This window comes from Channa argus, chromosome 2, assembly GCF_033026475.1.
Source record: "Channa argus isolate prfri chromosome 2, Channa argus male v1.0, whole genome shotgun sequence".
In the NCBI taxonomy this organism is placed as follows: domain Eukaryota; kingdom Metazoa; phylum Chordata; class Actinopteri; order Anabantiformes; family Channidae; genus Channa; species Channa argus.
The window spans coordinates 30,764,729-30,779,701 of NC_090198.1; the positions used below are offsets into that span (position 1 = coordinate 30,764,729).

Consider the following 14,973-nt stretch of genomic DNA (forward strand, 5'->3'; position numbering starts at 1 on the left):
GCTGGACGTTTTTATTTTGAGCACTGAGGGTCGGAGAGGTGGGGAAAGGAGGATGGAGGCAGAAGTTTAATTCATTTAATCACATCTTTCCACAGCAGAATGAGGAATATTTGATGACACCTGTTTTAAGAAAGTGCATTAGAGCAAATAAAAGCATCAATGGTAGAAGATAAACTCCACTGTTCACTTTAATAATTGCACAATGTTTTTGATGAAAATATCATTTGCGGTAACGAACTGTACTGATGTGTGACAGACAAAGAGGCAGCAGCTCCTGATAGAAGCAGTGGTTGTGTTTGAGCAGCTCTTTTCATCTTCATTCATGTCTGTCTTGTGTGAATGGATTCTCCGCCTGCCGACCATCTGCCAGCTCTCTGCCAGCCTGCTCTGTTCTGTCTCCTACGCGCTCGCTGAAATCCGGCAGCGTGGTCGGACTGAAGAGCAGCTGACTCACTTTCCACTCATTTCTTTTTGTCTGTGTGAAAAGGCTTCAGAGAAAGTGAACATGTGTCTTCGTGAAGGCCAAAAGTATGTGAAAAGGGAGTATCAGGGATTTGGACACCTCCGTAAAGAAAGTTTGCAGAGCAAACAACATGACAACTGTTCAGTTAGGTGATGCATCAGGTTTGCCGGAGTCCATTATTTGAATCCCTGCAGAGGAGCTGGATCTTGTCCCAACTGACACCAGATCTGCATGTTTGTAGACTGAAGGCAGCTAGTGGAACATGTTGAAATGACAGAGTAGGGATGACTGACAGCTGCTTTTAAAGTCCAGCAGAAACAACTTCACTTTGCATTAGGTGACTTATCTCTGCTGTGTAGGCTCTGGTGGGCCTTCTCACCTGATCATCTCACCTGATCTTCTCATCTGATCTTCTCATCTGATCTTCTCACCTGATCTTCTCACCTGATCTTCTCACCTGATCAACATAACTACTAAGAGCCTTTAACACGCAGACCAAACCACTGTCTGGTCAATGCCAAACAAATGAGTTACGGGTGATTCTGAAACCTGCAGGCTGCTGAACACACAAGGAATCCGTTTCTATTTTTTTCTTCATGTTTGAACAAAAGCCCAGTGGAGGCCACTTCTTGTGCCTCCACTTCCCACGTAGGCTGAGGAAGAAAAACACCCCCTCCAGACATAACCACATGCTACAGGGGGCCACTGAAGGTTTCCAAACACCATCGCTTTCTGCTCCACTGTTTATCTATTTCTGTCCATATTTTGCATAATTAATGCAACATTTGTGATAATATGCAAAACAAAGTGCATTTTCATCAACGGAGCGATATTTGACAGTTGCATTGAAACCACTGCAGAGGAAAAAAAAATCACGCTTCGGTAACAGGAGCGGAGTGGAAAAATATCTAAATGTCACATTTCCTGTGTTCATGTGAGGAAGGTCACAGCCTCTTCATCGCTGCAGGTACTGCTGAGCTTCACCACAAGAAAAGTTGCTTCACATGCTTCTTGATTAATTCAGTTTCTGTTGCACATTTTGCAATGTGCTGCTTTTCCACTGCAGCAAAAAATGTGCAGAAAAACTCAGCTAAATTCTACTGCACTAAACCGGCTCAGTGGGACAACGGTCTGTTGGTCTGTCTCTCAGGTGAGTTTCTGGAAGCCTCCGCCTGCAGCAGTGACTCACTCGCTGACATTCAGCCCACATTGCTGTCTGTTCTCTCTCTCCTTCTCTGCCTGCAGCTCGCTCACCCCTCCCTCCCTTCACTCCCCCTCCCTTTTCCATCCTCCTCATTTTCAGTGGGCTGCAGACATGAGCAGAAACAGAAAAGCTGAGAGTCACGACAGCTCGCCGACACAAATAAAACACACGACTGCTGGCGGGAGTCAGGCAGCTCATTCATACTGGAGCCGAGCAGAACACACACTCACTGGTTTCAGCTGGTTTCAGCTGGTAGCTCCAATAATGCTCCAGCTCAGATTTAACTCTGCACCTCATCAAAGACTGTCCTCAATAACTAAACTTTTCTTCTCTGCTCCACTGGAAAAACTGGCACCTTGCTCAAGAGCACTTCAGCAATATCAGACAGTGATACTGATGGGTGAAGTATCAGATAGTAATAGGACAGTGTAGAAATATGATTCAAAGCTCCACTTGAGTGGAAGTGGACAAGCATTGACAACAGCGTTACCATATGTTATTGGATCATTATTATTGATGCATTCATGTGTTCATCACCTTAATGCTGCAGGGAGTAAAGGTTAAATCAATCTGAACTATAATATATCTCTCTGTAAACTTCTGGGGTAAAATTGAAAAGAAAATATTCAATGTGCTGGTGTTTGAATATTGGAGCACAGCACTTGAGTAAATATACTTGCACGACCAGAACCAGAACAAAGAACAAAGCCAGGATGCTGAAATCTATAAGAGGCAACAGACAAATGTCCCCCAGCCAGGAATCAAACCGTAGACCAGTAGTGGATTTTACTAACCATTTCTCCGCTGAACGCCCTGTGTTGCATTTCTCAGACACAAGCAGCTCATAATCAAAGATTGTTCATAATGAGCTTCCTGGTAATTCCCTCATATGTGTTGCTGGCTGCCTGAGAGTCGACACTCAGGGCACAGAAGTGCCTGAATCATACAGCGAACAGAATAAGGCAGAAAAATCAGGCCGTTGAAGAGATTTTATCACAGATTTCCTCCTTGATATAATGCATCGCCTCACCTCCACCCTGACCCAACCATCACAACTGGTCTAATCCCAACCCCTAACCCTGATTCTAACCTGAGCTTTTAAACCAGGTCTGGACGCTCAAATGTGTAAGGACCAGACAAAATGTCCTCACATCGATGCTTTAGCATGTCCACACACGCACAGTAAATATTCTTTAAGCCATTATCTCAGCCTCTAGTTTCAGCTACATGAATCGTCCTTTCTCCCGGTCAGTGTGATGACATCACTCCATGTCGAGCTCAGAGCAGCGACCTCATTGTCAGTGACATCATTGCTCTGTTTCTGAGCTGATGTCATCCCTTCCAGTTACTCTGCAGCTGTTTGTCCTCAAAAGCAGGCTGCAGAAGCAGAGCCCCACCCCCGTCTGTTTATGCCCCATTGCTGCTTTACTCTATGTCACTCTACTCCAGTCTATTCTGACCTGTGCTGCAGAAACAGCAGTTTAATAAAACAGAAGGCTGCTGATGTGTTGTTGTTTCTGCTGAATCCACAACCCTCATCACACACACTCACCAACACACTATCCCAACCCTCTTCCCATTGTCATTATTCCATTATAGCGTTATGGAGCAATATCAACACCTGCATATACACGTATGTACAGATACAGCGCACACACACACACACACACACACACACACACACACACACACACACACACACACACCCATGCATGTAACAATAGATATTGTAGATAGAATAAATAATCTGCATGTACAGTAAGTTGACGTCACCTATCACCATCATAAACCATGACATACACCAGATTCTAACAGCAGGTCTGAGCCCTTAACATCAATCTGTGTGTATAAAAAGCATAAGAGGAGATGTTCACACACACACACACACACACACACAGACAAATGTGGCTCAGAGCTCTCAGATGATTGGCTGGAGGTGACATCATCATTTGGGATGTGGGGGTTTCTCTGGCAGAGTTGTTGCTGCTGCACACACACACACACACACACACTGCAGCTGCATTACATCATCTGGTTCAGTGTGAGGAACGGTGTGTGTGGAACAGAGTGTTCTACACTGCTGCATGATGGGAGCTGTAGTCTTCACACTGATAAACAACGTTTCTACAAAAATCTAAATGTTCAGATTGAGGAATTGAAAGATCTGATTTTGACTATTTCTTTTCAAGTCTTCTAGTAAATAATTTCAGTACTTAACAATAACTTTAAATTTTTTCATAGTTATTTATTTAGATTCTGTTTGAACAATCTGCATCTGCAACTGAAGCTCTTAGATAAAACCCCAATTCCACACAATGAATAAAAACCGAATGCAATGATTTACAAATCTCATCAACACATATTTTATTCACGACAGAACATAAACAACATATCAGTTGTTGAAACTGAGACATTTTACCATGTCATGGAAAATATAAGTTCATTTAGAATTTGATGGCAGATTAAATTTGATGGTGCTTAATGTGACCTCTGTGCAGTAGCTCTCTATCGTTCTACCTGCCTCTGTTCTTGTATTATTTATTATTATTATTATTATGTCTGTGACAAGGAAGAGAATCATAGACCAAATGTAAATGTAGTGTACTGCAGGATAAGCAAACCTTTACTAGACATATTGTGTGTTATGATGAAGTCCTAAGAGGAAGACAGAAGAAAGAAGTTCGAGATGAAGCCATTTTATTGGGCTGAGCACCACTTTCAGGTTTACACCTTTTCTTGATGCTGTACTCTGCCTTTCTGCTCCTGAGCCAGAAAGCTAGAACCACCCATACAAGCAGCAGGTGGACTCTGAGGAACATCATCTTTGGGCCTAAAGAGAAAGAAACCTTGGCAGCACATTGGTGGGAAGGTTAGAGCTGGTTTGAATCGTGGAGGATTTGTGGAAGAGCAGGAAATGTGTGTGAAGTAACGTATGTCAGGTTACTTGGTTAAGTAAAACTTATGTGTGATTCTGTGTTCAACGCTCTCTAACCATCAGCAGTGGAAGTGGTTAAGACAGTGAAAACTGATGGTTCACACAAAAACCACTGAAGACATTCAGTTCTTGAGAATTGTGTTTTAAGGAAAAATCCACATCATAGGCTCCACGAAGCACCACACTCCATCACCTCCAGCTAAGAATAACACTGCACATTTACTCCTCTGACGAATCTTCCACATCTTTTCCACAACATTTTCTGAGCAGTTTTATTCTGACACATGGAGGATTGTGGAGCCTGTGTGCAGCTCGCAGCAGTTTCTCATGTTCTGTGTTTGAATGAAACGCGACAGACAGGAGAGTTTGGCTTCAACTACAGAAACAGACGGAGGCGACAACACACACACTCACACACACACACTCAGATCTGTGTGTGAGGATGAGTAACAGCCTCATTGTCAGCCTTTAAATTTAGAGCTGACATTTCCTCAGATGTACATCAACCCAACAAACTAGATCAAACCAGATCAAACTAGATCAAAGCAGATCCAGTCTGAAATTGCTTCTGTCTGATGGATTTTATTTTACTCATACAACTTCTCTCTGATCAACTGTGCTGGGACAAATGGAAGAGAAACTGATTTAGGAACTGGAGGCCAGGTGAGCAGGCAGGTGTGGTCAGTCCACTGATCTCTATGGTCGTGCCTTGATTTAGCTCAGTTACAGGTAAAGGTAAGTAGTAGGTGGAGCTGTGCTGCCTGGAAGCAGCTTCCAGCGGAGCCTCTTTCCACATCTCTAGCTGTGTAATGCACGAGTTACCTTTAACTGCAGGTTTTGGTTTCTCTCCCATTATTTGACCATTTGAGACCATTTGAGCACGTTTGACATCCTGTTTTTTTTTTTTTCCTCAGACAGGTCAAAGGTCGTGTAACTTCCTTTCTGAACATACAGTAAAACCAAACAGTGCAGGAGAAGCTGCAAAAGTGAATCATCATTCATTTGTCATGAACTGTGGGAGACCATTGAACATCAGTGATGTCCGATCATCTGTGGAGTCCGTCCCAGCTGTCACTAGGTGAGATGCAGACTCCACTCTGGACAGGTCTTGTCTGTCTCAGGGCCAACACAGATGGACAACCATTCACACCTACGGGAAATGTAGAGCCAGCAGTTAACATATGACATGTCTTTGGACTGTGGGAGGAAACAACAGTTCCTGGAAGAATCCCACACAAGCACAGGGAGAACAAGCAAACTCCACACTGAAAGGCTGCAGACAGCAGGTGGATTCAAACTGCGGACATTCAAGTTGTGGTAACCACTCAACCACGGTGCTGCTCATGTCAAATCATCGTATTTCAAAAGCTATTTTGTAGAAAAATCTGTCTTATAGGATCTTAAGAATAAATGTAATAATATGTTGCAGCACTGTGAGATGAAAACAATAAACCAGTTTTCTACAGCTTTTGAATAAAAGAAACACAAAGTGGCCAACTTGAAATAAAAATGAACGACACGAACACAATCAAACTTGTGCCTCTACACACGACATGCAGACAAAGTGTGTTTGCTCCCACACGTTTCTGATTCTGTCAGTTTAAAACCCCACAGTTGAGCAGCTGAATCAGCTCTGAAACAGAACACAAACTAAACATCATCACTGCCATGAAGGACAATTTACTGCAGCGCTGTCAGATCAAACCTTCTTTCTCAGCTCAATGTACCTAATAAACTGGACACCAAGTGTAGGTCTCACGTGTGTAATAAGTTTCATCAGTTTATCCTCAATCAGCTTTGCACAAAGTGACTGTTACACTCCACTCATTCAGGCTCCAGCATAATGTCTGTCATTAAACTGACTGCACACGTTTTGTTCACATGTTGTTTTACACATTTTGAACTTTAAATATAACCCACTCTCTTCATCAGTAAACTAAACACATTCTAACTCATAATTCAGTTCTAGAAATGTTTTTGAATTGTTATTATCATCATTATTATTCTCATTCTTCTGTGTGGACCTGCACACTTATAATAAACCATTTCTGATCACATCCTGATAGTGACATGACGCCTCAGTGATCACGTCAGCTCAGCAGTAGCTGATGAACTTCTCGGTGATGTTTGTGAACATTCTGAGCTCCAGCGAAAGCTGGAGTCAGATTCTCCACTAAAAGGGATTCTGGTGAAGATCAGGAGGATTCCTCTGAAATACACCCGCACTGCTCTGAAGCCACACCTCCTCCCAGTCCTCCTCCTCCATCTGCCCTGCTGGACCAATCACCGCCCAGCATCCCTGCTGGCCAATCAGATGGCAGCTGGGTGATGTCATGCAGCAGGCTCCCGTTTGGTGCTGATGCTGCTGAGCTGCAGATCTCCAGTGTGAACCGAGAGAACAGAGACGGAGCATCACTGCAGGGTGAGTGCACACTGAACACACATATCCTCACATTTATATTCACATACGCACATCATTGCTGCTGTTTTACGTTAGTCGCTAGGTTTCTGCATGTCTGCAGCTCAAAAAAGCACAGGCTTGTATTGGAACACAAAGCAGAAGATTGAACAGTAGAAAGCAGTTTCCAATTTCTTTATATGTTTATGACTTTAATTTTTTCTCTTTTTCTCAGCTGCATCATTTTCTGCATCATGTATTCATTAATTTGTCTTCATAACTAGTTTAGTGTTGGAGCTGCCTGCTCAACTCTCTGCAGAAAGGGATGCGCTCACTGGCAACAATGACATCATCGTTTAGTCCCTGCACACACACACACACACACACACACACACACACACGCACACACATAGTTTAACATTGTGTTTGCATTAGCTCTTAATGATTTTTTATTTTTAACAGGAAACAGTTCTGAGAGCTGATTTATGGTTTTCAGTGTAAATGTTCACATGAACATTTGGTGCTTTTATCTGTTCGTGAATGTCTGTGTTTTGATGCTGCTGTTCCTCTTGCATGATGCAGACATGGATTTTCCATGTTGCACAGATGAAACAATGTGTTTGACAGATGAACTGACATTAGGAAACAGTCTTAGGCTGCAGCACTGGTGTTGGTGCAAACCAACGGGAAATTTTATTTTATGTTTATGTGAATGTTTGTGAGAGTTGTCATCACGTTATGCAGTTTGTGAGCTTGTAATGATTAAGCTGTGAGGTTGAGAGGCAGCTTCTGCTCTTTAAAAGGGGATTTCATCCTATTCTGTGCTGTTCAGTCTTCACACACTGAGTGTATTATTTTAATCTCCTGTCCCAGCAGATGAGTGGACGACAGCTCAGATTTCCACACATGAGTCATTGCTCTAAAAAAGCACAAACAAGCAGGTTAAATCTGTCTCATGAGCAAAATCTGACCTTTGGATCCAAATGTGGGTCAGTTTTGTACTGAAACAAACAAGTCTAAGATATTTTAGAGCAGGAGATTTTTTGATGATCATCCAATGTGTATAAAGTGGAAACTTGTGATTGTGAGAAGCTGATCTTTACTCTTTGGGGCCTTTTTGTGATCCCCGACTTTAGCTTGTCAGGCAGAATTTCCTCAGAGCATTTAAACCTCCCTGCACAAGCTGCTCAGGTTTCTGCGGGAGATGCTGAAGTTGCCTGAGAGACTTTCCCCAGGTCATCTAGAAAACTGCTGTTTCAGCTCAGTGTCTCCTCTGCAGGTGAAACAATAAACAGACTCATTTTTGTCTCTGTCTCTGTCCTCAGGAATCGACTCTACCTCACCACAGTGTCTTTGGAAGAAAACAGCAGCAGCAGCACGATGCCTCTAGCAGGTAAAACTTGTGCGATTCATTCCTTTCTAATAGATCTTTACTGATTTATTGATGTTGAGATGTGGATCTGTGCTGGATTTTGTCTCAACTGCAGTTTTTTCTGTTGTCTTTCTCTGTGCAGCCTACAGAGAGAAGATGAGAGAGCTCCCCCTGCTGTCTCTCTTCTGCTCCTGCATCCGCCCTCAACCCAGAGACGACGCTGTCGACAACAAGGAAGGTCAGTAATGCTCCATCTATTTTATTCTATTCTGAATATCAAACTAAGAGCAGCCATTGACCTGGAAAACAGAGTTTGTCTTCATCAGTAGAAGCCATTTGTCTGTCTGAGGGCTGACGGGGTTTATAAAGGAACACGAGTCACACGCTTAACTAATGTCTGACTCATGCTAATTTACTGTTGCTCACACAAACTCACACCACTGTAGGATTTTAGTCAAACATTACTCTATAATTTATAGCCTGTTTAAACTTTCACCAATGATCTTATTAAACACATTTGTTCTTTGTATTTGCTTCTAAAACCGTTTCACACGTCTTCATGTGGAACTTCACTGTAAAACAGCCCTTCAACTCAAGTGGAACAAACTTTATACATTCCATTTTATTTTAATGGATTTTTATTTATTTTGGAATGTTTTTCTAGCTAATTAACTTAATTTATAACAAAAATAAATAATGATAATACATTGTGTTTTCATAATACAGTGGATTATATGAAGAAGTGGTTCCAATGTTTTGGCCCCCTCATTCATTTACAAACATACAATTATATAAATATTTTATTTGTATTAGTAGTTTTAAAGCCTGATAATCGTCCTGCAAATTTTAAAGCGATTGCTTTTAGTTTTTGAAAGTGTTCATTCATATTTTCAGCAAATCCCGAGGAAACTAACACGACATTAAAAACATTAAAATCAGTCACTCGTCACAGATCACTGCAGAGAAAATCTCTGTGGGTTTACGGTTATTTAATGGTCCTCTGTTCTTCTTTCAGCAGGCATGGTAGACTTAAACCTGTGCAACATCCGGGAAATGGAGGTGATCGAGTTGAGCAAGCGGGCGAGCGGCCAGGCCTTCGAGGTTATCTTGAAGCCTCCCACCTTCGATGGCGCCCCAGAGCTGAGGGCCACAACACCACCTCGACCAAAACCATCACTGGAAGAGATCCAGAAGAAGCTAAATGCTGCTCAGGAGAGGAGGAAGGTGTGTGATGGCAGATTCTGGAATGTCATTGTAATGATAAAAACATTTAAATAAGTACTTATGTAGCACTAGAGAAAACCTCAGAGGGTCGACAAATTCAGAGGGATTCTTCTTCCACGAAACATAACCTAATAATATCACAAAAATCCATGTAGTAGTTGTTGGGATCTTTCAACATGGACCAAAAAAGCAATGGTCCAAAAATTGATCCTTGATGAACCAACAGTGTTTTTAGACTGTTCCCTCTTTCAGCCAGATGTTTGGATGTCAGTATTGAGTCTACTGTCTGATTTGATTGAAAAAGATTTTTTAAGCCAACACTTTTAAATAGAATAAACACAATGTTGCTTTGGTGCAGGGGTCAGTTCACAAACTAAGACCAGCAAGTGAACAAAAAACATGCCAACACAGGATGAAACTCACCACAAACTTTCCCCCTAGTGGCAGGAAGCGGAGCTGCTGAAGCACCTGGCCGAGAGGAGGGAGCACGAGCGTGAAGTCGCTCAGAAAGCTCTGACCAAAGAGCGTCAGGAGCACCGTGCCGACGCCGACAAAGAGCAGCGACAGATGCACCTGAACGCCTCACAGGAGCAGCTGCAGGAGGAGGTGAGGACACTGTTTGTTGTTCGTGTCTTATTTCAGACTGTTCCACGGAAACAAGTCACTGACGGAAGTTTCTATCTTTTGTGTCTTTCAGGACAAGCACAGTGTGGAGGTGAGGACAAACTGGAGAATGAGGAGCGGATTCTGTGTAGACTCATTGAGCCAAAAAACAGAGCACTGACAAATATACATAATGGTTAAATTATTTTTTTTTAATACTACTTTTACTCATTTGTTGACCCCCCCCTCTCCCCCCCCTCTCTCTGCTTCTAGGTGTCTTGATGGCCTGATCACAACACAAGCTGAACTTTCTTTGAAAGCCATTTTGGAGGGCTGATGAGCTAAGGATTGATGTGTCGGGGAAGCCGCCGCTGCTCCCACTGGGAGACTTACAGGAAGAGACTCTGAAAAAAGAGACAGAAGAAGAAGAAAAAAAGGAGGAAGTGGAGCACTGAGGGCGAGTCCGACCGCCCAACCTCCTCTGATCAACCAGGACTCTTTTTCATAAACTCTTTATAACAAGCAGAACTGAAAGACGCTGCCGTCATCATTAGCTGGTCCGCAGGTCTTACTGTGCTTTGTTTCCATACCAACAGTGCCAATGCGTTTGTGTGTGTGTGACTGTGCTTCAAGTCGTCTTCACAAGTCTGAAAAGTTGTACCTAAACAAACCAAACCAAACCTGATGCAGACCCAGCAGAAACCTTGGACCTGAACAACAAGAAGGAAATGTCATCTGAATGGATTAGCTAAAGACTGTACAGTCATCACCAGCCAGGGGAATTAAATGTGGAGGGGTCTCTGGGACCTGGATGTGTACAGTCCATCAGTTCCATCTGCTGGACAGTTGTTAAAGTGTAAAAAAGCAAAGTCTGGCTCTGTAGTGATTTCTGGTGTCAGAAACAGAAAACCAATCAGTGAACGTGCCTCCATCTCACAGGGCTGTAGCCAAGACCACTACATTCAAATAGGAATCAGTTTGAGATCAAGTCAAGACCCTTAAAGGCAAAAGAAGGGAACTGGACTTTTGGTCAAGACCGAAGATTGTAAGAGGTGAGGTTGAAACCAGTTAGAGTCAAAATACTAAGTCAATACAAGATCCAGGTCAAAACACCAACAAGACCAGAATAGCTTTCAAGACAATTGAACAAATGTAATAAAATTTAGCCGAGTTGTTGAGTCAAAGCACAGATGAAAATGGTGTCAGTTAATATTTATACTGAAAAGTTGAAGTAACCCTCTCACAGGACAAATGCAGGCAAAAAGGTCCATGAGAATGAGACCAGTCAGAGACAGAATGTTCACAAGATCTACACAAGTCTGGGTCAAGCATTCAGTGAGACAAGCCAAAGCCACAAAACAAAGACAAGACTAAGTCCAACCATAACTGATAGTGGGACAAGTTCAAATTAAAACATGTTGACACGAGTCCCAAGTCAAACCTTTCAAAAGACAAGTTCCACCCAAGTAACAAGAACCCTGTGATACTAGACTTGCTGCCAGATTTTTTCTGTTTGGACTCTATATTTGGACGTGTTTCATAACATGAGGACAATGCACTAATATTAGCATGTTAGCATTCATGCTGCATTTCTGTCTTTTGCTCCAGTGTAAACTGAGTGAGAAAACAAGGCACAAAGCTCGTTACTGTTAATCAATAAGACATTTGTTCCCAAGCATCAACAGCAAACAGCTAGTTAGCTCATGTGGCTAACATTAGCCCCCCGACAGGTAACTTAACTGTCCAGTAATCATTATTACCCCCCCCCCCCCCCCCCCCATCACACAAACACACACTCTAACTGCTAATATGAATGAATAAATGTTTTTGATGAATTAACTGATAATCGACTGTGTAGAGTGTTTACAGCTGCAGTGGTGTCAGATTGTGTCAGAAGTCAGAGCGTGATGATGATGATGCTGCTACTGCTGCTGCTGATGCTGATGATGATGATGATGTTGTACAGAAATCACACTATAAATTCAACAATAAAATTTGAATAAAATCACAGTTTATTACCATTTTTATTGATTTATTACCACATTCAGCCACTGATGCATAAATACATTAAAGTTACCAATAAATACCTAAGTCGAGATCATAACACTTAAATTAAAGGTCATTTAAATAAATCCATAAATAAAACTAAACATATAAAATATCCAGTAACAATGTTGTTTGCTTTCAGCTAAAAGCTCCATTTTAACAATAATTGTGTAAATATAAATGTCAAATGATACAAAACCCACAAACATGACAAAATGATTAAACATCCAGAATATCACAGAGCAGCATATATGCAACATTTACCTTAAAAGTCACTGAACATAGAAACATTTTTAGCCTCAATACATGAAAAATAACATTTTATAAAACTACAACACCTAAGATCCAAAAAGTACTTTTACTTCAGGCTGAAGTTATTCTCACTAAACAACATGATTCAGGGCTTTGGGCTCATGACTTACAATATTCTTACTTTAGTCCATTTTTTAAAAACGCTATATTTTATTTATAGTTTTTTGCAATCTTCTGTTTCCCTGCCAAAATATTAAATGCTATTAATAAAGTCAAACTTTAGAGTTACTAATCCTGTATATATAATATTTAGATGACAATTAGTCCTGATTTTGATTTGTTTGGTAATATTTTATAGCTTTTATGTTTTTTCGGGCACTGTTGATCTTCCACACTGATGCCAATCTAAGATACTACTGCTCTGGTCTCTGCTGGACTTTATTTTTGGTGTAGGATGTTGGGTCGGACACAGGTGCAGCCCACTGCAATGACGCGAGACTCAAGCCTGTAGTGGTAATTGTGTCCTGCCCCTGCGCCCGCTGGCCTGACCCGGCGCAGCACCAGGACCTGGTGCATGATGGGTCTGGACTCCAGGCTCAGGTCCTCCTGGCCGTCCGAATTCAGACAGCCCTGCAGCAAACAACGAGCCTCCGACAGTACTGGAGGGAACAGAGAGTCATCGTGGGACACGCTGAGTATGGAGAAAGAGAAAGGACAAAAATTAAAACACTTTGTTTAGTTCTGTTGTTAAAGGCACAGAACACTTTTTTATTTTTGCTCATAAGAAGAAAACTTTATTTCTTACTTGTACGTCCATGGGGAGATGGAGGCGTTCTCCAGTGGTCTGATGGTTCTGGGAGCAAGCAAAGCCCTGGGGTTGAGCTGCAGGGGGACAGTGTCTCCCTCCGTACCATCAGAGGTCTTCTTGTGTTTTGCCACGGCTGCTGCATCTGCTAGCATCATCATCATCACCACTGCCAAAACACAGGCAACCTGAGGAAGAGAGAGACGGAAAAGAAAAGAAATCAATTTCAATCCACCACACAATTTCTTACGTTTTCCAAAATATCAACGGCTCCTGGCTTTTCCCTCAGGGTCACCACAGCAAAACATGTTTTGCATGTTGATTCGGTGGGGTGGGATTTGAACCCATGGACTTCTGCCTCCCAACCCAATGCTCTACCACTGAGAACAAATGAAACCACTGTACCATTTTAAATGCATGATATGAGTGAACACTTTAAAACACCCACATCAACAGTAGCACAGTTTAGTTTTATAGTGTGATTAATCACATAACAATCAGTTTTTCACATTCTGTGAATCACCAAACACACAGAATGAATGCAATGTGACAGAATATAGAATGGAATAAAACATACAAGTTAAATTATTATAGTAAATTTGGAATTAAGTCCATATGTTCAAGTCTATGTCTATGTTTCAAGTCTTTTAAAAAGTTTCATATTTTTGCTTTTCATGACTTATCATTGTGTTACCTGTAGCTACCACCTCAATTTTGGTAAATCGCAGGCCCCCATGCAGCTGCCCTGCACTAAAATTTCCATTTTAAAATAACAATTTAAATTAGAAGCAACTGACATTAATTCTTTCACAGATCATGTGTCTTACATCATATGTTATAATTGTGTATAGCTGGAAGTGTTAATATATTTTCAAAAATGAGTTTTATGAATTCATTTCAGTTATATAGCTACAGATACTTCACTCTCCACATTAGTTTCAGAATTTGTTGTTCATAGTTTCAATATTGATCACTTTGGGCCTCCATGCTATTAAGCTTAAATGGTAAACTTAAGAAAGTGGGTTTATGCTAAGATTCTCGGCTTTTAAGACCTCAAATCTCTGATATGAACGTTCACAGGTTGCACTACTGCTGTTTTGGGATAAATAAGAAATCAAAGCTCATAAAAGGAGAATGCAGCTGTTCTTACCATCATTTTGGATGAAAACATGCTGCTGATCTCCTCTGCTTTGCGTTTTAGATCAGATGTTGTCCTTGTTGTTCTTTTTGGTTCTTCTTCAGCTCTGGTCTTATTGCCGATCTTCCCGACTTGATTGAGCACCTTTCACAGTCTGAAGGCTACTCTGGCTCTGCTGGAGGGTCAGGTCATAAGTTGTAGATGCTGGTCAGACAGTGTTTGTCTCTGCTGGGTCTCTAAAGCTTTAGAATGCTGGTGTGCAGATATGGACTTTGTCTTCTGCTGGTGTGTTGACAGTCGCAGGTGGTCTTCTTCTTCTTCGCTGATGTTCTGGTTGACATTGGTTAAAGCTCTGATTTTTATCCTGATCATCATCAGAGTCAGCATTGCTGTCAGCCTTCCTTTGATGATGTCACCGCCTTGCATTATTTTTTTCAAAGTCTAAGTCTCCAAACCACAAACAGCAGACTAGTTTATGACCCACTTTTACACTCAATACAGAGGTTAAAACATTCTGCACTGAAAAGTTGCAG

The 14,973-nt window shown here is 41.7% G+C and overlaps 2 protein-coding genes across 3 annotated transcripts; one reads left to right on the forward strand and one right to left on the reverse strand.

Moving 5' to 3' along the window:
• Positions 1 to 6,905: 6,905 nt before the first annotated feature.
• Positions 6,906 to 12,220, forward strand: LOC137107750 (stathmin-4-like). Of its 2 annotated transcripts, none has more exons than XM_067491721.1 (7): positions 6,906 to 7,024; positions 8,326 to 8,393; positions 8,515 to 8,610; positions 9,391 to 9,596; positions 10,038 to 10,202; positions 10,294 to 10,311; positions 10,473 to 12,220. In XM_067491721.1, the coding sequence occupies exons 2-7, from the start codon at positions 8,381 to 8,383 to the stop codon at positions 10,479 to 10,481; spliced, it is 507 nt and encodes a 168-aa protein (XP_067347822.1). In that variant the 5' UTR covers positions 6,906 to 7,024; positions 8,326 to 8,380; the 3' UTR covers positions 10,482 to 12,220. The 2 variants fall into 2 exon arrangements, with proteins under 2 accessions (XP_067347822.1, XP_067347814.1); XM_067491713.1 differs by having other exon boundaries at positions 6,908 to 7,024; positions 9,388 to 9,596.
• il17a/f1 (interleukin 17a/f1) lies at positions 11,961 to 14,625 on the reverse strand. The gene is made up of 3 exons (XM_067491734.1): positions 14,453 to 14,625; positions 13,303 to 13,490; positions 11,961 to 13,188 (listed from the first exon to the last, which is right to left on the reverse strand). Exons 1-3 carry the CDS (start codon positions 14,471 to 14,473, stop codon positions 12,936 to 12,938), a joined length of 462 nt encoding a protein of 153 aa, XP_067347835.1. The 5' UTR covers positions 14,474 to 14,625; the 3' UTR covers positions 11,961 to 12,935.
• Positions 14,626 to 14,973: the final 348 nt, after the last annotated feature.

What these genes read in the sequence shown, in the direction of transcription:
- il17a/f1 (XM_067491734.1), bottom strand. Translation starts at nt 14,473, where the DNA reads ATGTTTTCATCCAAAATGATG. An exon ending in TGTTTTCATCCAAAATGATG is followed by an intron (nt 13,491 to 14,452) that starts GTAAGAACAGCT and finishes TCTCTTCCTCAG; the next exon opens with GTTGCCTGTGTTTTGGCAGT. An exon ending in ATCTCCCCATGGACGTACAA is followed by an intron (nt 13,189 to 13,302) that starts GTAAGAAATAAA and finishes CTCCATACTCAG; the next exon opens with CGTGTCCCACGATGACTCTC.
- LOC137107750 (XM_067491713.1), top strand. An exon ending in CGCTGTCGACAACAAGGAAG is followed by an intron (nt 8,611 to 9,387) that starts GTCAGTAATGCT and finishes TTCTTCTTTCAG; the next exon opens with CAGGCATGGTAGACTTAAAC. An exon ending in CTGCTCAGGAGAGGAGGAAG is followed by an intron (nt 9,597 to 10,037) that starts GTGTGTGATGGC and finishes CTTTCCCCCTAG; the next exon opens with TGGCAGGAAGCGGAGCTGCT.